This window comes from Python bivittatus, unplaced genomic scaffold, assembly GCF_059951505.1.
Source record: "Python bivittatus isolate LINGU-HERP-01145 unplaced genomic scaffold, Pbiv_v1 ctg000410_np1212, whole genome shotgun sequence".
NCBI classification, from domain to species: Eukaryota; Metazoa; Chordata; class Lepidosauria; order Squamata; family Pythonidae; genus Python; species Python bivittatus.
Genome location: NW_028277067.1, coordinates 8157155 through 8178863, shown reverse-complemented (window position 1 = coordinate 8178863; position 21709 = coordinate 8157155). Strand labels below are relative to the sequence as shown.

The following is a 21709-nucleotide window of genomic DNA, read 5'->3' as shown; positions in this document are numbered from 1 at the left end:
ACTGATTCATTCATTTGTAATGACCAAAAATGAGTTGCAGCAAATCTTGGGTTTGCATGCTCCTTTTTTTTTTTTTTTTTTGCATGCTTCTGTCATAACAAATGTGTTTGGTCTTTCAAATACAAAAAGATGTGCTGAATTTGCTACAGCACATTAATCCAGTTATTTTCTTCCTTCCCAGAATTAATCCTATTAAAACAGTTGTATAACTAGCTTTTATTAAAGTCATACTTCTATTTAACAGACTTTTCTTTTTAAAGCTGAGGAGAAAGATGCTGTGAAGAGGACACATGCTTAAGCCTGCTCTGAAGTTCGTTTCAATTATAAGATTTGCTCACTCAGTAGTTGGATTTGTGCAACACATGAGACAAGGCTGTAAAATGGGAATGGATAGTCAGTGATTCAGTGTGTTGTGGGAACCCAGCCACTGTCTTAACCTGTTGGTGCACCAGACTTCTGTGTTAAGCCATAATATGATGTATTTGGCTGTAATGTTTACATGAATACAACAGCTGGTTTTGTTAACCTGAATTAAGCATGTTGAATGAACCTGACCAATGGGTTGTATCCAACTGTGTGCTTAGAGCAGATCCATTGCTGCTATAGTCACAATGAACTCAAGTCCGATTGATTTCAGTGGCTGCTTTATATCAGGATCTAGTCCAATGTTATTTATTGTCTATCCTGTTGATCTCTGTGAGCCTTGGGCTTTAACTACCCTCTCTCATGCATCCTTTTCCATGTTTCTCCCTTTACAAGATTGTTGACATAATATGAGTTCTGGTTAGAGTCTGTTCTCATATACATTTTCACTGCTCTGGAACAAACTTTTTCTCTGTCTTTTATGCTCCTGTACCTATTTGTTGCAAATCCTACATTGTAAACTACTTAGAACAGTGACCTATTTGCTTGCATTTTCTAAAATGCCATGCATGTTGATGGAGTCATATAAATCAATGGTTAGAATTGTGTATTTATGTAAAAGACTTCAAGTTATGTGCGGCCAGGCTCAAGCTTAGAAGTAATGGACTTGCTTCCTTTGGGAATATAAAAAAGTCCTGCCTGAAACTGGCAAATCCTTCTAACAAAAGAAACAATTTGGTATTTATAAGGCAAGTTTGTAGTTAATGCATATTATAACATAAATCAAGAGCATCTCTGGATGATCAAGTGAGTCACCATCATTTCTAAAGCAAAGCAGAAGCAGCAGCTTCCAGAAAAGCTAGACTTCCAATACTCTTTTAAAAAAAGAAATTTGCCACTGGGGTGAGTGGGTGTAAAGCTGTGGGTGATTGTTGGCACATTCTGAGTGGGTGGGTGGGCAGGGACAACTGGCAAGGTGCCTTGACATTCTTGGAGAGGCAGGAAACGATTGGGAAGCTAGACTGATGACTCCTGACGACTACTCTGCTGACTTCAGTGAAGGATTTTCACAGCTGCTATCCACCCCACCCCTGGTGCTCAGACTGGCAGGAAGGCACCAGTCAAAAGAGAAGTGGCTTTTATTTTTATAAAAGTAATATAAAAGTAAAATTTAGTTTTATCTATCTATCTATCTATCTATCTATCTATCTATCTATCTATCTATCTATCTATCTATCTATCTAATCTGCCTGTTTTGTGTTCAACTCTCTCTATACAAGTTCCCACGCATAACCCCCTGCCCCCATTATTTTATTTTGGTTCACCATCTTCTGGCAAGTCTAAATAATAGCATGTCTTCTCCCCCCACCCCCTTATTTTAAAAGAACATTCTCAAACAGGTCTTGGGAAAGTGGGAGAAGAAAAGTGCAGAGCTACGTGGTCAAAAGGAAAGTAGTTGGTTGCTGTAAATTTGAGTCCTATGGGGGAAGGATGAAATTAAATTCTGCATTACTGCCCCTGGGGGTGGGGGTGCATTTGATTTGGCTGGATCCCAAGTCAAACTGTGGTCTAGAGTGAGACTAGGTGCTTCTTCTAAGCTAAGGCAGGTAACATGGGCAGCAGTACTGCTCCCACAGGGACATTTCTTGGCAGCTAGCAGGCTCCATGCCACCAAAATATTGTTTTAATTAAAAATAAATGGGAAGCTCGCATACTATGAAGCAACACAGCAATGTTTAGCATCTTCTTTATTTCTAAGAATATTCCTGGACCTGACATAAGTCCCATAACTATTCTTAGAAAATAAAGAGATGGTTTCAGCACAGTGCTTTGCACAGTGTGTCCACCAAAATCAAAAGGAAATTTTAGACTGTATCCATAAAGGCTAGGGTGGATTGACAGAATCTCCTGGAAAAACGCATGTTGTGTGATTGGTTTTGCTGACAGGGGCAGGTATTTTGTGAATCTGTACCCCCTCTCATGCATGGCAACCCTTTTGTGAGCACACCCACAATACTGTCAGGGTAATGAAGTGGTTAAAGTCTTGAACTGGCAGCAGGTTCAAGTCCATCCTGAGCTGGGGAAGCTGACTGGGTGACTTTGTGCTGATCATTCTCTCTCAGCCAAATCTATCTCACAGATTGTTGTGGGGAAAAAAAAAATGGAGGGAAGAGTGGTCTGTATGCTGCTTTGAACTCCTGAAGGAAATGTGGGATATAAATCTAACAAAATAATACATTAAAATAAATAAATGCTGGACTGGGAAAACCCTGGTTCAAGCCCTCTCCTCTTGACCATGGAGCTCACAGGGTGAGTTTGGGCCAGTAATTCCCAAATTACTGTAAATATTATACATCAGTAATATATGTTCAAAATTCCAAATATGCCCATTGTCCCAAATACTTTTTGTTGTAAAATGGAATTCATCCTGAAGCAACTGGAACTGAATCTGGGTTTTCCAGAAGCTTTGTGGCACTCTCTTTGGAAACCTGTAAAATGGTGGGACTCTAAAAGCAAACCCTACCTTTTCCCCATACATGGGATCTATTTATGGTTGGTGGGGAGGAAAACTGGAATACCTGAGAGATCTACTATTTAAGCATATTTTATTAGGGGCTGCATAATGATGGTGCTTGAGGAAAGGAGGCTGAATCTTACACAATGGTTTATTCAGCTCTCTGTGGTTTGGCTACTTCAGTCTCAACTGAACAGGAATGTTTGAAGAACTTTGGTTAAGGTGGTGAAAACAAAATGCTTGTGGGTTTTGTATCTTCCCAATGTCTTGCCTTTTCATTAATAGTCTTCATTCTTTCAACCAATTCTTATTTTAACCTCCCAGTCCTTAAAATTATTTTCCTTTCCATTCATTTATATCCTGATCCTTCATAGAAGTTTCATTTATCACTGCTGTTTATTAGTTTTATGTTAGTCATATATAGAAATTATATATAGCTTCTTTCACTTCTGTTGCTTCTAGCTGTTAGATTATGTTTTATTTTGAAAAGATCTATTCTCATTTTTCAGTTCTTTACTAGTACATTAGTGACTTTTATAACTGTATAAAAGTTATGTCTGTTCTGTCTTACTATTGTGTGATTTTTTAAAATCTAGTTTTGTACCCTGTGGGTACATTTTATTTTATAAATGAATACTGTTTGTTTATAAGGCACGCTTACTGTTAATAAAGTCTATTTTGACATTTAATGTATTATTAGACACTATGAAATCCCTCTGTGGTGGCAGCAATTTTTTATTATTCCTAGGGAAAGAAAAGAGAAAAACAGTGTCACCAAAAATGCTCAGTAAAAGGATCTTAAAATGGTCTTTGCCAGGGTCAGTTGAAGGGGTTGCAGCAGATGTCGATGCACTGAGCCCCATAAATATGGGGTGCCCTGAGCAGATAGAAGTAGGCTTTGGGCAACTCTCCTCACCTCCAGGCTACCATAGGTTTGGACCCATCATACTTAAATTGTTGTCTGTGTACTTTGCTAAAAGTTCTCCTTGCCCATACTCAACCAGTTTGGAAATTTCACTGTGTTATGGTGCATTTCCCTAATAACCACCATAGGGAAGCCACAGTTGCCTCCCTCCCTAAAATCAAGTCTGGTTTTAGCACAAAGTGCAGTTGTCCTACGATTTGGCATGTTTCTGTTTTCATAAAAATTATTCAGCAAATAATTAGGGGGAGGAGTAAGGGAAGGTATTCTAATTAATCACAATACTGCTGAGACTTATTATCCACAAAATAAAACAGGTCAGATTTGGTATGCTACTTGCTTAGTAAATGTGAATATGAACCACACATGCCATTCAGTTAAAGGAACATTGCAAGCATTTTTGTAAAGTAAATTTTTAAAAAAACTTAGCATCAAAACTATTATACAGGGATTATAAAAGAGGTGGACCACTTTTAAGCACCCCTACTATTGTTAATAGAAGCAGAACCTGCTACAGAATCTGCTTTAAAATTCCAAAGAGCCAACTATATGCCTTTTATGATTTTCAGCTGAAGAAAAAGGAATTTTGTAAAGGGGCTCAGGACTCTGTCCATCTGCTTGTCTGTCTTCTGACCTTCAGCAGGATAATGTGCTGAAAACAGAACAAACCTTGTGAAATTGTGAAAGGCAAAAAATTAAAACTACGAACACCTTTTTAGAAATCTTTAGAAGTAGTCCTGATGGTTATACATCATTTCAAAATATGCTTAAAATATCTGTTGCTAAAGAAAATGAGCAGAAGATCTGATCATACTTCAGATACAACGTATAATTTTGGTCATTGCATTTCCAAGTGAATATTGTATACTGGAAAAGATACTGTATAGAAATGGAAAATCAAAACTATCAAGGAGTTGTAGTGTCTTCCTTATGAGAAAAGGTAATATTTGAGAATATTTAGCTTTAGGGAGTATGGCAGAAGTACATAACATTATACATTATGTGAAGAAATTGAGTAGGGTGTTTTATCCCTCATAGTACTAGAATCTGACATCATCCAAAGAAAGTGAATACTACTTGTTCAGAGACAAATATTTTAGAACATGCTGCAAAATATGACAATAATAAATTTGGACATTATAAGAGGATGAACCAAATGGATGTCTAAGAATGGAAACTAGTCATGATGGTTATGTATCATTTCAAAATATGCCTTAAAATATATGTTCTAAAGAAAATGAGCAGAAGTTTTAGATTGCATGCATGTCCTGCTTCTGTTGACTGTTATGGAAATAGTATATTGGAATAAATGGATTTATAATCTAGTCCAGCACAGCTCTTATTTATTTATTTATTTACAATATTGGTAGACTACCCCAGTTGTGAGACATTAGGTGGTATACAACACTTTAATTTTTTTTTTTACAGTTGATGAAACAAATATAACCCTGGTAGGCTTTTTTTTAAGGACAAAATTTGGAATCATATTGTTCAAAATAACATTAGAAAATTTGACCAGACTTCCTCCTTGCTTGCTCCTCTTCTGGTATTAAATACCTTTGGATATTAGCATTACATAAGGTAAGAGTAAAATCATGTGTCCATGGGTGTGTGTGTGACATGTGTGCAAATACCATGATTTACATACTTGTGACAGATGTAAGGAAGCATGTACATAATGACATTAACAAGATAACATCAGTGCCATTGTTGTGGACATGTTGAGTCAAATATGGTAGACATTACAGCTCTCAGTTATATTCCCATGACGAGACAGGGCTTTTTCTGTGGTGACACAGAATGACTTCTTTAGGAAAATGGGCCTCACATCTTCCTTGCTGACCTTTAGGAAGGCTATACAAATCTTTTGGAATTTGAATCATATTTTTATTTTGTAATCTTAGTTTATAATCAGAAAATCAATCAAGGGAAGATAGCTTATCCTGAAGGGAAGTTATTTATTAAACAAAAATGTAAAAATAATACAAATAGAACTTTCCTATCCATAGACATAATACCTGAACGTACAAGATATTACTAATAATTTGAATTTGGTCATATCTGCCATCCTGTCCTATAGCTCATCAGGCCACAATTTAATGCAAAATCTACCAACAAAAATAATGAATGTCATTTATGTGTATGACCATAAATTACCTAAATGTTGAATACGAGGCCACAGTGAAGTTGCTGAAAACAGATAAACCCTCCAGGATTATATTCCTCAACAAAAGTAACTGCTCATGAGGGTAATATTTAAAAACAAATATGCTTTCCACTGAGTAGTGATATGTTTGTGGAGTATCATAAATGTGAGGACAAACATGTTTTAAATGTTAACCAATTTACATTTACATTCATATTTTCTGATCCAAGAGTGACAGACAAGCATGTTCAACACTGCGTGCAGTCTTTCCACGGACAACTTTTTGTGCTTCCCTAATTTCACATTTGTACGTGCAATAAAAGGGCTGTGTTCCCTGCTGGGAAAGAAGCTTCCAGGGAGAATTCTCAAAGGTTTAATGAGTCAAATCCCCCAAAAAGAGCCTTGAGGAAAAGAAAGAAGCGGAGCACCTTCAGAGCGCATCTAATGATCTGTTTTAGGCAGTTGTGTCACTCATCAACCAATCATGGTACTGTATATGATCAAGCTATTAATTACAGGCCTAATCTGTTTAGCCTCAGTTTGGTAGCACTTAGCTGACCTTGGCTGATGGGTAAGAAGGTAAGCAGGGGCCATCTTAGTTAGCACTGGGGTGGGGTGGGGTTTGCCTGGGAAAGCCAGGGCTGTAAAGGAGATTAGATTGGGACTCCAAGACACACTGCCAAGAAGGCTGTGTGTATGTAACCAGCAGGAGTTGAACCTGACTTGAGAGTGCTGTTACTTTCCGTTGTTCTTTTAAAATGCTTTTCAACCCAGTGGACAGCTGGAAAGAAATGATATGGGAGGGGTTCAGGCTCTCTCCATCCGAATAATAACTGAAAAGAGAACAGCACCAAATTTGGGGCAAAGCTGGTAAAAGGACAATTGAGATCAGAGACAGAGCAGATCTGGCTGGAGGCTGCAGAGAAAACAAAAATGGACCCCCCCCCCCATGGGAGAAGCAGTTGGAGAGCAGCTAGGAATGGGGTTCACTGTCCCTTTCTAAGTCCCTTTCCCACCTGGTTAGAGGACCCAGAACAGAGCATATGCAGCCTGTCCTCTACTTCCCACTATACACACAGATACACACGCAGACACAGCACCAGTGGAAGCAAAAAAACACACACAAAACCCATATTTACCCACCTCTCTCCCTCTCTCTCTCACACACACACACAGAGGCAACTCCATGGTACACACTTCAATGGTATGTACGCACCATAGTACACACAGAGAGAGCTCATATGCACACACCCTGGTTAGTCCATGAGGAGAAAGTGCACACGCCCTAACACACACCTTGCTTCATCACCCAAAAGAAAATACAGATGCTTCCTATGGCCCTTGCTGGTGGAATCCGGGAAGGATTCCAGAAGCCCGGCTCTGCAGTTTCACAGCCTCGTTTCTTAAAGAAGTGCAGGTTCTCTGGCTTTGCTGCCATCTGTTGTTCATGTACTGCAATAGCATCCTTTCTCTGCAGATCCTGTTACTGCATCAAGCACAATTTTTTGGGTTATGTGTTAACTAAGCCTATGGTTAGGCTATTTATTACATATAGGGTTGCCCCAGTCCCAAACGTTCAACAAGCATGCTATGCTTCCTCTTCCTATCTCAGAACTCTAATACCACCACTATAAGTTAGGTTATTTCCAGGTTTTCTATAAAAATACTGACGGCAATATAATGTGGTTTTACGGAAAACTTTCACCTAAAATAGTCAAAGTTAAAAATGAGACTTAAGCAACATAAACCCTTCAGAATGGAGTAGCTGCTGCAGCCAATTCCATTTTAAAAAGCAGCCCTATTCTGCAGAGCGGTCTTGGTGCTGCAAAAAACAATCCTACTCTTTGTGTCTACACTTTCTGCTTCCAAAAATAGGTAGGCGTGGATCTAGAGCAGGGATTCAAAATGTAGATCTCCAAGGCTGGGTTTGTCTCTATTGCGTTATGTCCACCTGTTCCTGCCTGCTTGCCAGCAAAGATAACTTCAGTGACTTGCTGTGTATTATTTTGCTTATCTCCTACGGGTAAGTTCCTTTGGGCACAGCTTTTTCTGTTGCTATATTTATCCCCCCCCCTCTATTCCTGGGGTTCTCTAGCACACATGTATGGAAAAAGCAGGTCTGGGGTCATCAGAGTGAACCAAGATACTTTCCTGCTGGAGGTGAAATTGGCCACCACACCCATTCTATGTACAGATGCTGATCAGACTGGCGTTGCAGTTAAGGCAATAGTGTCTTCCATGGATATTGAGATGCTAGTGGGGGTGGGTGGGTGGGAATGAAAGGTTGTACTGTATTTGCACAGATTCAAGAGAGGTGGGGCCATAAAGCTGACAAGGGGGCACCACTGCCCAGTGGTATAGCTACAGCGAAGTCCAATAAAATCCCGCAACCTCCCTGAGAGTAACAGATCTGGGTCCAGGGGGAAACAAGTCTCCAGCTTTAGCAAGGGCCACCAGGCTGTTGCAACATACTGTCCAAGGACCTATATTACAGGCGCTAATTTTAATATTTTTCTTTAAAACAGTAATTGCCCTTTCTGCAACAAAACTGTTCATTCCTAAGGAAAAGTATTTGGCAGCAAAAGTAAACTCTGTTTTACTCCTACAAGAGTGATGGTACATATTTTAAATAAATTTCAAAAGGAAACTGTGTGGAGGAATCATGACTGGCAAACTGGAGTGGAGCAATAATAAAGCACAGAACTGCTCAGGAGTGGCAGGAGGGGGGGCGAGGAACACAATGTGGACGATGCCAATCGTATTCTTCATGCCAAAAGGCAAAGGCTACATGGCTAAATGAGACCCTTCACTCCAGGGTTTAAAATTCCCCAGCTGCACCATCGCTTCTTCCTCATGCGTTGTCTGTGGTGCTTGTTTCTCTTTGCCTGTTAGTAGAGCCAGACCTGGATAGCATCTTATTCGCCTTGGCACTTGACACTTTTAGGCTATATGATTTATGGGCAGTTGTTGTATACATTTACATATATCTGTTTTGTTTTATTGTATGTTGATGAAGTATGGCAGTTATCTTTCATAAAATATGTATCATTGCTATAATACACTGTCTGGGACAGAATGAGGTAGTGTGAGCTATAGACCAGTTGCTCTTTTCCTTGGCTTCAGGCTGGGTCTAAAAATATTGTTTTCCTCAGAGTTAGGCACAGTTAGATGCAAAAGAAAAGCTAGGCTCTTCCATTTTGAATAGGGCCTGAGTTCTGAGCATTTAAAATGATCATGCCCTGTCCTTCTCAGTGATTAAAAAATGCTAATCAGAAGGACACATGTCCTCTTCACGTTAATCTCTTAAGTTTCAAAAGGGAGCAAATTCTTTTCTTTACAGCCCTTCGATGAATCTTGGTGTGGGTATGGCTGGCCTGTATTTTTCTTTCCTGTCTACAGTATTATAATTATGAAAACTGATGAATTAGCACTTTGACCAAAAATGCTGTGAGATCAGAACTAAACACTGCCATCTCCTGTTCTTAAGCAATTCTAAAATGGAGGGGGAATGACAGAAGGACTCCAGCCCCGATATACCCGCTACAGCTTTTAAAAGGCTACAAGAGCTGTCTTAACATGGGTAAGTCTGAATCACGGTGAAGGCTTTCTCCATCTTTGCATTTGAAACTTTCTTAACTGTTTCTGAATTTTGGCCAATTAGGGCAAGAAGTACAGCGTGACTGATAGGTGTAACAAAGGAGGTTTTTTTCTCTCTCCTTGTATTGACCAATGAAAGAGAGGGGGAGGGACTTTCTGATTTCCCCTTGCTCACCATCTTGTTTGCTCTCCGGAGACTGGCCTTGGGAAGGCTGAGGAGTAAAGGAGGTTATTGTTGGCTGCATGAAGTAAAAACTGCATTAAAAACCATACACCCCTCCATCATACTATACTGAAAAAGGCTTTAGTCTCAGAATTGGCTTTATTTTTTGCATTTATATAGCTCTTTCCTTTGAACAATCAAGTAGTAAATAGGAGAGTCCTCACAACAATCCTGTGAGCACCTTGGGCTGGGAGAGAAAGTGACTGGCCAAAATCACCCGGTAAGATCCATAGGCATTTGAATATGGGCCTCCCCAGTCTCTACCTGATTTCTTAGTCACTATGCAACATTGGCTTGGAATGGCACAACACAGAAATAATAGGAATACAAGTCTACTATGTACAGAAAAAAACTTACTGAAAGAAGGCAGTGGCAATCCACTTTCATGTTGTCACCAAGAAAACCCATGTTTTTGAACTGGACTTGGAGCCTTTATTTTATAGTCTGATAACATCACTGCCTGTTGATAATGAATTCTCAAAAATAGTTCAAGTGAATTAACATAATAGTTTCTGTTCCAGTTGAGTTGGCGTTTTTCCCTTGTCGAAGCAGTCTTAAGTTTTATTACCTGTTCTAAATGGACAATTGTTCCAACATAACCCGATACTGAAGCTTGCAGTTTGTAATGTGAACACTGCCATGCAATGCCATCTTTTGCCCATATACATTTTATATTACTTTGTCTCTCGTCTTGCTTGCAGAAGTCTTGGATAAGCAAAGAAATAGAGAAGGAGGAATAAAAGGAACATCTTTTGAGTCATCAGGAACCAAATTTAACTGTACTATATAACCAGAATAATTTATGGCCTGTCACAGTTTCAGCTTAAATGTGTCTGTTAAGTACTCATTTAATGGCTTAGATGAAATACACTTTGAAAAAAGCAATAACAAAATAGATGCCTCCTTGTACTTGCATGGCATACTTTGTGGAACTTAACTGCATTTAAGGCTACCTCCTCCTGAAATTACCAGACTAGTTTTTGGAAAAAAAACAACTGAAAGTGGCTTACATCACACATTTTGCTAATTATATGATTAACTGTAGTTCAGTGAATAAATCAGGACTGGCAGAGATCTTCAAATGCACTAAGCCATTAACTATTATTTATAATCTACAATGGCTGCCACAAACAAGCCAATCATATTGTGGATTAATGCAGACTTTCCCAAGGTGGGATCTTCCAGATGTGTTAAGATTCCAGCTACAAGAATTTCCTGCAGAATTGTTAGGTGGCATGGATAAAGGCCACACTGATGGAGAAAGTGGGGACTTGGAGTCCCAATAGATCTTGTGATATCACATTAGAGTTTTGTTTAAAACTACCTAACTTATGGAGCCTTACTTGGGAATAAATACTGTTATAATCAGTACAATTTATTTTCAGATAAACATGCATGCTAGAAGAAAGCAATGACAAACCCTAACCTTTTAAATATGTACAGTTAGACTACACCATATGAAATATGTACACAGATATCTGTATCCATTGTACACTGCTCAATGTAAAATTTCAGGGAGGGGGCAAAGCCTTGAGTTACACATTGGTAAGAAACTACAAAATAGGTAAAAAAGCCAAAATTAAGGGGTTGGAGTTGAAAACAGATCTCCAAAAATACTTTTGTGTATATGATAATGATGATGTTGAAGAAGAAGAATATGAAAAGGTTTAACTCCTTCCCCAGTAAAAAGCAAAGGAAGGAAGAATGAAAGTATAAAAGGTGGTAAGGCTCCTTCATATTTAATACCATACAGATCTATCCCTCCTGAAATTCTGTTTTCTGTACAACAATTCCTTCTTTTACATCTCAGCACCATGGAAAAAGCAACCTGGAAGTAGGGCTGAGCTGGAAAGACCTGCAGTCCATTTGTTCAAATAATTACATTCATAATTTCCTAAACAGCTAGTGTTTGTTGTATAATGAATATTGGACTTTGGTCAAGAAGGTCTAGCTTAAAATTCCAACTCAGTTCTAAAGTTGATGGGCTGACCTTGGGCCAGTCATTATTTCAACATGCAGATCCTACTTCACAGGATTATTTTGAAGGATAATCCTGAATATCATTTGAATAAAAGATTGGAACCAAATCTGGTAATAAACGTTTAAATATAGCAAAAAATAGCATAATCAGTGACAAATGAAATAATTTACCATTATTAACTCTTGTACATGGATGTTTTGTCTTAGCAGCATAAGCATGATCCAGCCAAAGTACTGATTTTCTATTTAATTCAGTAAGGGAGATTTAAATGAGTATTTAGTCCTCCAGTAAAATGAATAAGAATTAAAATATCTCCATACATCTGTATTTTCTGAGAAATAAATCTCAGTGTGTTCAATAGGACTTGCACCTTAGCAACATGATAATGTAACCCTACACAAACCTTTTCAGAAGAAAGTCCCATTGAATTTTCCCAGATAAATGTATATAGGATTATAGTCTTAAAATACTCAATTCTGGATGATTGTTGCTTGCATAAATATGTGTATACACATATCCATATCTATCTTGAAATGAATGTTCATAATTGGGAATGTGTGCACTCACATATGAACACTGATAATTCAAGGGAATTTTGTGAATGAATACCAGCAAATAATATGTTCTTTCTATTTGTCTGTATACATAGACAAGGGAATCCTGGTTCTCAATCTAAGATATTAAATATCCATTGTTCTTCTGTATCTTGAATTTCAGACATAAACAAATTTTGTTTGGGATTACTGATAATTCTTTTGTGTGCAGAACACTGCAATTCACTGCATTCAAGACATTTATTTCTCTACAATATATAAATATTAGAAGAAACTGGAATAGATTTGCCTGTAATCGTAACATACCTTGATGCTTTCAACTTTTCTCTTCTGCTGTTTTTCAGATCCACCAGTCCTGGATGTCAGATGGAGAGAAAGCAAAAAAGCATGCATGTTCATGTGGAACAGAAAGTGACTCTGTCAAGACTGATGGCAACCATTAAAGGGCAGAAAAAGGAAACTTATTTGCTGCTGAGCTGTGCAGTGCCACTGGTGCCTTCTCTGGCAAATCTTTCCTGCCAAATATCCTTGGCACTGAATCCTGGCTGCTCTCTCTTCTTGAAACAACAATTGCTCAGGGTGCAAATGTCAAATCTTTCCCAGATGCTTTGCTGTGGTATTAAGCCTGGTTGTGTTCAATTCTTTTGTCCTGTGAGTTTTGTTCTTTTGCTTTCACTTGGCTTCAGTGGTGCGGAATTCTCAGATTGAGACTTGCCAGCTGGTTTCTGGTAAGAGAATGCAGGCTGAGATGAGAGAGCAGGGAAAGATGCTGAAATCCAACAGCCTGGAAAATCATGGGGGATGGGGGTCCTGTTGATCCTTTAAGAACCTTGCTCTGTTCTGCAGTATATTGGCTGTGATAAAGGCAGCAGCCTCTTTACATGTAAAATGTTAACTGATGGATTGCAAGCTCCGACTTGGTTAACTGATGGACTGCATGCTGCATAGATTCCACCCCCCCACCCCCCCCCGTACACACACACACACACACTACTCTCATCACTAGATTCTCTCAGTGTGTGTGTGAGAGAGAGAAAGAAAGAGTGAAGGAAGAGGGAGGGCTTTGTTTCCATTGGCTGATTCTTGCCTTCCCACCCACATCTATTCCACATCACCTTGGTGTCTCCCTAAATAAAACCAGCCCTCCTTATCGCAGCAAGGAAATCAAGCAATAGAGTTGCAATGGATTTTAAATAAACACTTCCCTCCCCCCCCATCATTGCCAGGCTGCTGAGGAGCACGCAGAAGGCACCTTACCAACTGCTACTGAACGCACACACATAGCTACCTTGCCTGCTTGTTGACTCTACTGCCTCTTTCGCCCCATGAGTGAGGGCTGGAGTACACAAGAAGCTGGCTGCAGGCAGAGGATAGAATTGGTACCTTTATGACCAATTCTTTCTCCATGGATTTGAAGGACAGCGCCAGTGAGGGAAGCCTGGGGAGCCTTCAGCCCTCCAGCCTCCAGATTTTTGCTAACACTTCAACCCTACATGGAATCCGCCATATCTTTGTTTATGGACCCATGACTGTGCGGCGGGCTCTATGGGCTCTGGCATTTGTGGCTTCCCTGGGCCTCCTCTTGGTGGAGAGCTCTGAGCGGGTGATTTACTACTTTTCTTATCAGCACATCACCAAGGTGGATGGGGTCGTTGCTAACAGCTTGGTCTTCCCAGCTGTCACCATCTGCAACTTTAATGGCTTCCGCTTCTCCCGCCTCACCACCAATGATCTGTACCATGCTGGTGACCTTCTAGCTTTGCTGGATGTGAATTTACAGATCCTTCATCCCCATCTTGCTGACCCCACAGTCCTGGCCATATTGCAAGAGAAAACCAACTTCCAGCACCACCGAGCCAAGGTCTTCAGCATGAGTGAGTTCCTGGGCCGTGTGGGCCATGACATGAAGGAGATGCTGTTGTATTGCAAATTCCGGGGGCAGGAGTGCAGCCACAAGAATTTCACAACTGTGAGTACAAGAAAGAGATTGGCTTTCTTATTGCCTTAATGATGGTTATGGTTACAATAGGGTGTATGTAGAATTGGTAATTACATTTCTCCTGGCTTCTCGGTGAAATAGCAGTCTTGAACTGAAGTATGCTTGGTATCCTTGTGGCAAATTTGGGAGATTTTAAAATGGGAGGTCAACCCAAATTAAGGGATTAAGGCCTGTTACATGGGAGATTTCAACTGGCTCTAGTGATTGGCTGTTCAGTCCCTTGATGTAAGGAATGGCAATATTCAACTGCACTGTGATTTCCTGGAGGAAATCAGGTTATTTTGTTTTTGAATGATCGTTGGCAGCAAAGCAGTATTGAAATAGTGCAGTACTTTCTGGCTGATATGGTTCATATAATATATCCCACTGGCTGATAATGACTTATGAGTATAGATCCTTTCTGTGCAGGTAACAATTATCTCACATTTCATATGAGGCTTTTTCCTGATTCCTACACATGATTCTGTAACTGGACAGGTTGGGGACAATGTAGGACTTTCTCTGTAGTAACTTAGTGGTGGTGACCTACCTCTGATTTGTGGTCTAGGACTAGTGCAGAGTTTTATGACTGATGAGGAGTAGGGAGTGAAATATGGAGCCTGTTCCATGCTAAACATTCTGGCCTGTTGTATTTCATTTCTTCTAAATGTTGTGTAGTGGGCAATAAGATGAAGATATGGACAGTAGGGTTACTACTGCTTCAGTTCTCATAGGCCGTGTATATTCATCATTTCATAATTGCAGCACCAAGGGTTGACTTTCAAGTGTGTGAATGAAGTATGACAATAAATATAAAATATTAATATACTGACTTACTACAATAAACACATTATTTTTCAGTTGAGTTGTTTCATACATCATCCCCAGCAAGTCACCAAGTAATGGTGCAACCAGATAATGCACATGTGCTTATGAACAGCCCTCTGACCAACTTGTCAAGCATTAACGTTATGAAATTAAGTAGATCCTGGCCTGGAATTAAAATAAAAGGAAGGGACAGAAAACAATGAGAAGGGTACTCTTTACCAATATGGTGTCATCCAGATTTCCATGCTGGTTTAGAATTCTAGTACTTGAAGTCACAACACATATAAAGGGCACTATGTTAGAAAATTCTTTTCTACACTAACTATTTTGTCCTACTGGTTTTCTCTTGTGCCTTTTGCAGCAGCCTGAAATGGAGAAGTTAAAAGTGAAGGTGAGGGGGTAGTGAATATTATTTAATTTCTTCTTTTCTCCATCTCAGAATCCTGTAAAAGTCACAGGAATTGGGTCTGAAAAGATATGGTAAATTTCTTTACCTACCAATCCCATCTCCTCATGGCAATAGCCAGATTAAGACATTGGACAGAAAGGAAATGTTTTTTCCCAAAAGAAGCTTTGTCTTAGTTACATCATAAGTTATGGGCAGGTTAACAGTTTGGGTTTTGATTAATAACAGTACAATGTTTAGAATCTATCTATCTATCTATCTATCTATCTATCTATCTATCTATCTATCTATCTATCTATCTATCTATCATCTCACATTCAGATGTAAAGGCATTTCATATGTGTCAGCATGTTATAATATATCCTGTAAAACAGGAGTCCCTTATTAGAAGGTTGAGACAGAAAGCAGTTTGCTTCGATAGGAAAGACCAACAGGACCAACACTTTAAAAAGCCTTGTATCACACCAATTCAGGCTTCCTCTGTCAGTCCACTCTTGCCCTTCTTGGTGCAGCATGAAGCACGTTGCTTTTCTCTGCTGCAAGGCAACTCAGCTATATGTTTAAGCTGCATAGTTAATTCATGACAGATATAGGTTTCAGACTGTAGACTTTTTGATGTAACTTAGACTTTCCACCTGGCTTTGGAAGCAACGATGTGATTTTTAAAATATAAAGATAGGGGTTAGTGAGAATGGGTGCTTTGTTATGGAAAGAGAATATTACACTTTCCTGATGCTTGGAAACCCACTATTGTGATGTAGAAAGGATTGTGGCTATATGTTAAGAGCAAATTGTCAGGATGAAAAGTTTGGGTCATAGTCATATTAATTGATAAGACAGTATTTAATCTGCTGTTACTGAAGAATAACATTCCAAATCTGATATAAAATAATGAGTTCTAAGTTGTGATCTAGAAGTGGCAAAGTTCACTCTCTACATATATATACTTCTGAGAAGATGCTATAAAACTTTCAATATTCTTAACCATCTCTGTCCTAAAAAAATATAAAAAAGCAATTTGGAGGAATTGGGTGTACTTGCTTGGCAACTGCAGAATGAGAAAGGAGAGTTGGGGAGAAATAGCATGCATGACATTTTCCCATCAAAAACGTGGTAGCAAATCTATGGGGCCTGAGTTGGATCAAAAGTTTTTGGTTGCTTTTACTGAGTAAAAGCTACCACCAGGGAAAAAAACTTCAGGGGAAGATCGGTAGTTCAGTGGTTCAGTTCCAAGTGTCATCAAATAAATAATCTCACTAAGGTGGTTGGAAATGTAAGATTTCGGATAGTAAATATCAGCCAGAATACCAATAAAAGTGAATATGTGTAGCTCAGGGTTGAACTGTGGAGTCCTTGGGGTTCTCTGAGCTTGGTTGTTTTCTTGCAAACGTTTCATTACCTGGCTAGGTAACATCTTCAGTGCTAGAATGGAATGGGGTTTGCTCTCTGTTTATATATTGTGGTATGCCCTGCCAGTGTTGGTGGGCGTGTGGGTTTTGTTTTGTTTTATTCCCCCCCCCCCCGTAGTTCCTTGATTAGGGTATTGTTTACTGCTTTTGTATATCTAGTGGTAATCTTGGTGTTAATCTCTGCTTATCTGGGTGATGATTGCTGGTGAGGAGATGTTCTGGTCTTTTGTTTTCCTTTCTATTGTCTCTTTTGAATAATGTGTAGATGTTGTTTATTTCTATGTGCCTGTTGATGGCTGCCTTGTCTGAATATCAAGCTTCCTGGAATTCCCTTGCATTTTTGGATTTAGCTTGGTCTAAGATGCTGACAGTTTCCCAGTTGAAACTATGGTTAAGTGTGTCCATGTGTTGTGAGATTAAGGAGTTTTCATCATGTCTTCTGACTGCTAGTTGGTGTTCATGGATGCACTCTGCAAGCCTTCTCCCTGTCTGTCCTACATATTGGTTGTTATAGTCCTTACACTGTATGTTGTAGATGACTCCTGTTTTTTCTTCTTGGGCTACTGGGTCTTTTGGTTTGCTTAAGATGTTTTGGAGGGCTTTAGTTGGTTTGTGTGCTACGGAGATGCCATGTGGTTGTAACAGTCTGTTGGTAGTTTCTGAGACATTTCTGATGTATGGTAGTGTTATCCTTTTCATAGCTTGTGTTGGTTGTATTGTAGTAGGTTGAGTGGTCAGGCACTCTTTGATAGTTGCATGGATCAGCCAGAATAACAAAGATTACCAGGTTGGTTAGATCAAAGCTATGACCTAATATAAATTAGCCTTATAAATATTTCTTCTTTCCTACAAATCGCTTCTCATTTGGACAGGATAGTTAGTAGGCTTGTGTCAGGTGACTCTGTTCTGCTTCGAGGCATCACCTGGATCCTGACCATCGTAAAAATCTGATTTCTACATGGAAGATTGAATCACTCTGCCTTGAACTGAAATGTGGAAGTGAACCAATTTGATTTTACCAGTTTATTCAATCCAGTGGAAAGGAACTACTGTGTAGGTTAAAAATCTCATTTTAGCATCTGGACTGAAGCAGAGTGATTGTTCCAGCTAGATGCTTCAAAGGCGAATGCCACTTCAATTTGATGCTTTGCTTTGGAGAGATGCTTTAATTGAAACTTTGGTTGATTTGAAGTGCCCTTTTGAAATGCACACAGCTTTAATGAGTACTAAAATATTTGGAAGTTTTTTGTTCCTGATGTTTGTAAGGCTGTGTGATGTATGTTTTGGAGAAGGAGCAAATTCATTCTTACTCTACTGTGCTGCCATGATGATACTGAATGAGGAAGAGAAAAACAATGGTCCTGCCTCCAAATGCTCTCTGGACTGATTTTAGATATTGTTGAAAATAAAAAAGAGGCAAAATGGTAGAGGATAAATATGCATTTATCTTAGAGAGAAAGATAAAGCACGGTGCTTCATTTGAGGTTTCATTTCAGCTGTGTATAGGTAGGACAGGAGGGTTTAAGAAGGACTTGGCTTCTGTTTCCTAGCCAGTGCCTATGAAAAAAAGTAAAAAGCTAGCAGTTTTAAAGCTTTTACCTTTATTTTCTTCTCCTGATCTTGAGTCAGTATATGTCTTCAATCTGTGTCTGCTCTTATTTGTTTAACGACTGTTCAAAGTTATGACGGTGCTGGAAAAAGTGACTTATGATCGGTCCTTACATTCACAACTGTCACAGCATCCCTGCAGTCACGTGATCAATATTCGGGCGCTTGGCAACCAGCACGTATTTATGATGATTGCAACATCCTGGGGTCACGTGATCGTAAGTTGAGGACTACCTGTATTGATCCTAGTTCTGCCCTTAAACCCTTCTGGGCTTAGCCTTTAATAGGAAACACCATACATACACTTCTTAGTCTTGGTGATGATTATTGGTTGAAGAGGAGCTAGCCGGGATATTAACTTCTGGAAGGAGTTAATGATGGGGAGACAAATGGCAAATAAATTAGTAGGCACTTTCAATTATATTTATACCTTGTCTGTTTATGAACATTACTTCTGGCTTGAATCTCCATTATTATGCATCTGAAAACCTGAGAACGGTTTTGAATACGACAAAATGTTAAAATGCTAGAATACAGGTTTTGCTTCAGTTGTAGAACCTTAAAGTAAAAAATAACTTTTGTGAGATATGTGTATGAACAACCCTCAAGATAACCTAATACAGTTCATCCTCAAATACAATGCTATACAAAATTATTTTCAATCACATTAATGCAATTATCAATCCTTCCTTTTTAAAATATAACCTTGATTCTTCCAAATCAGTGCAGCAGGCCAAATTAGATTTATTTATGCAAACCAACTTGAAATCATTACAGTATTTATATTACCAAAAATAAAAGCCAGTTTAATTTCCATCAGGTCTCCAATTTTCCAGCACATGGAAATTGGCTGCTTTAACATATGGATACGATAAAAAGGTATTGTGTTGGAATCAACATTGGCAAGACTATCCCACAAGAGCTGACATGCCCTGTTTATGTATATCTCTCTGTTTATGTGCAGAAATATTGCTTGAAGTGACAGGCTAGATAAGCTCTGAGCAATTGTATCAAGGAGTAGGAGCAGGGCACTGATGAGACAGATATGGTGGATGGCCTGCTTGTCAGTGCTGTGAATATATTTAGTTGATTGGAAAGCTTCTTGGATTTTTACTGTGAAAATATTTTTAGTGATTTTATGGTCGTCCCCCCCCCCCATTTTCTCTCTTCCTGATGTGCACATTTTTGTCACTTACTTGTAATGTGTAATTTTATCTGGCGTATTGGTCAATGACCCTAATAAAGAACTGAACTACTATGAAAATAAACAATTAAAACTGATGTAATCTTTGTTCTGCTGAATGAATGTGCTCTGCACTCAAACCATTTATAGGCCGTGAAAAGTTTTCTCCTATAACCTCTTCTTTTTTTTTTTTTTAGGAAAGATTCAACTGAATATGTTTTACAGGGAGCAACAGCAGAGCTCATTTAAAAGGAATGTTTATGAATATCACCATTCTGACCATCTATATGAATACTCCCTATCACTGTAGTTTTGTATGAAAATTAGTATTAATGTGCTATAAAAGCAAAAACAGATAGAAAAGCTACTTAAATAAATTATCTCAAAAAAATTCAATTTATCAGTTTAATAATAGTTGCCTTACAATGTCAAACAAACTTCCACTGAGTCTAACATTCAGTTTCTTACAGTAGTCAGATCTGGGTACTTTTAGGCCACTGTGTAAAGTTGATGACTCTGTACCTCAGATCTGGTAATGGATGATATACTGTCTTTGAATGGGGAAAATAATTTTAGTTATCCACTTCTTATATTTCACCAAGAAGCTTAGTTCTGTGAACGCTGCTCATTACAAAAGTGATATTGAATATGAACCAAAGAGATGCAGTAGCAAGTTTACAGAATTAGATTCTTTTTCCTAATATGTTTCTTTGACAGGCACAGAACTAGGGGCTAATTAAAAAAAGTTGTCAACCGCAAACTCCAGATTCAGGGCAAGGTTATAGAGTTCTTTATTTAATGTAAACAGGTAGAGATACAGCAACTTATATTTTGCCAAAAAGTCATATGATCTGCAAACAAAGCCATTTGTGGTGTTGGCTAGGAGAGTTCAAATGAAAACTGGCTGGGGTAGACACATCCTAAGTGGCTATTAACTAACATTGAATGCTGATAGAGTGCTCGTGCAATTCCCATGAATAACAAATGAATTTGTGCCCATCAGAACAACAAAGATGAATTGCACATGAATAAACATGAGTATGGTTACAAGTTGCCATTCTCCTGAGCATACTACATGGTATTTTCTTGCAGCTTTACATAGAGCAGTACAAAGGAGCAAAAGTACTGTCTCCAGCAAGTTCTGCACAAAGCAAAATGGGAATTACATTAATGATATATAGAACCAGATTCCTGAAGTAGGGCTTGCATTGCAGAACTTCTTACTGGCTTCTGTCCTAAGTATGCAGTGGAGCTGAAGTATCTTTTTAAAACTCTCCTGTGCTTTTGAAAACCTTCTCTTTAACAAATATGAAGCTTGAGTATTATACATACTCTATATTTTGAGTGTGCCCTATAGTTAGACCAGCAAAGATTGCATGCATCAAGCAATATATGCCAATTCATTTCGTGCCTTAGCTGTAGAATTAAGAGTCAAAGTAGGTGTGATGTTAATAATGTAATCTGATTTTGTGTACAGTAATACCTCGGTTCACGAACGCTTCTGTTCACGAACAATTCGGTTCACAAACAGCACCGTTCACAAAATTTTGCTTCCATTCACGAACTCCGCATTGGATGATGAACATGACCTGCGGCCATTTTCCCTGCTGTGACACGTGGTCGTGGCTTCCTGTAGGCGAGGGGGACTCTCCCTCCAAACAATAACTGCCTCCCCACCCGCCTTCCTGTCCTCCACGCCAGAAGTCACCTCAAGCAAGGTTAGTGTTCTCCCTCTTCGTACTGTACTGTACTTTGTTTCATATTTTTGTGGTTTAAAAAAAAAATACATATGGTTCAGAATGGATTAACCGTATTTACATTGAACCTTATGGAAAAATTTGATTCAGTTGGCGACCAAAATCGGTTGCCGACCAAATTCATAGGGGTCAGAATGGATTAACCGTATTTACATTGAACCTTATGGGAAAATTTGATTCGGTTCATGACCAATTCAGTTCGCGACCAGAGTCTTTGAACAAATTAAGTTCGTGAACCA

At 38.9% G+C, this 21709-nt stretch overlaps 1 protein-coding gene across 3 annotated transcripts in view; it reads left to right on the top strand.

Annotated features, from left to right (window-relative positions):
* The first annotated feature begins 1310 nt into the window (after positions 1–1310).
* The window catches only part of ASIC2 (acid sensing ion channel subunit 2), a 453834-nt gene continuing 433435 nt past the window's right edge, over positions 1311–21709 (top strand). Inside the window, exons 1-3 of one of the 3 annotated variants that reach the window (XM_088143451.1) lie at positions 1311–7969; positions 9434–9526; positions 12646–14270. In XM_088143451.1, coding sequence (XP_087999577.1) covers positions 13689–14270 — 582 coding nt within the window. In that variant the 5' untranslated portion in view covers positions 1311–7969; positions 9434–9526; positions 12646–13688. The other 2 variants (XM_088143453.1, XM_088143452.1) reach the window with 2 other exon arrangements.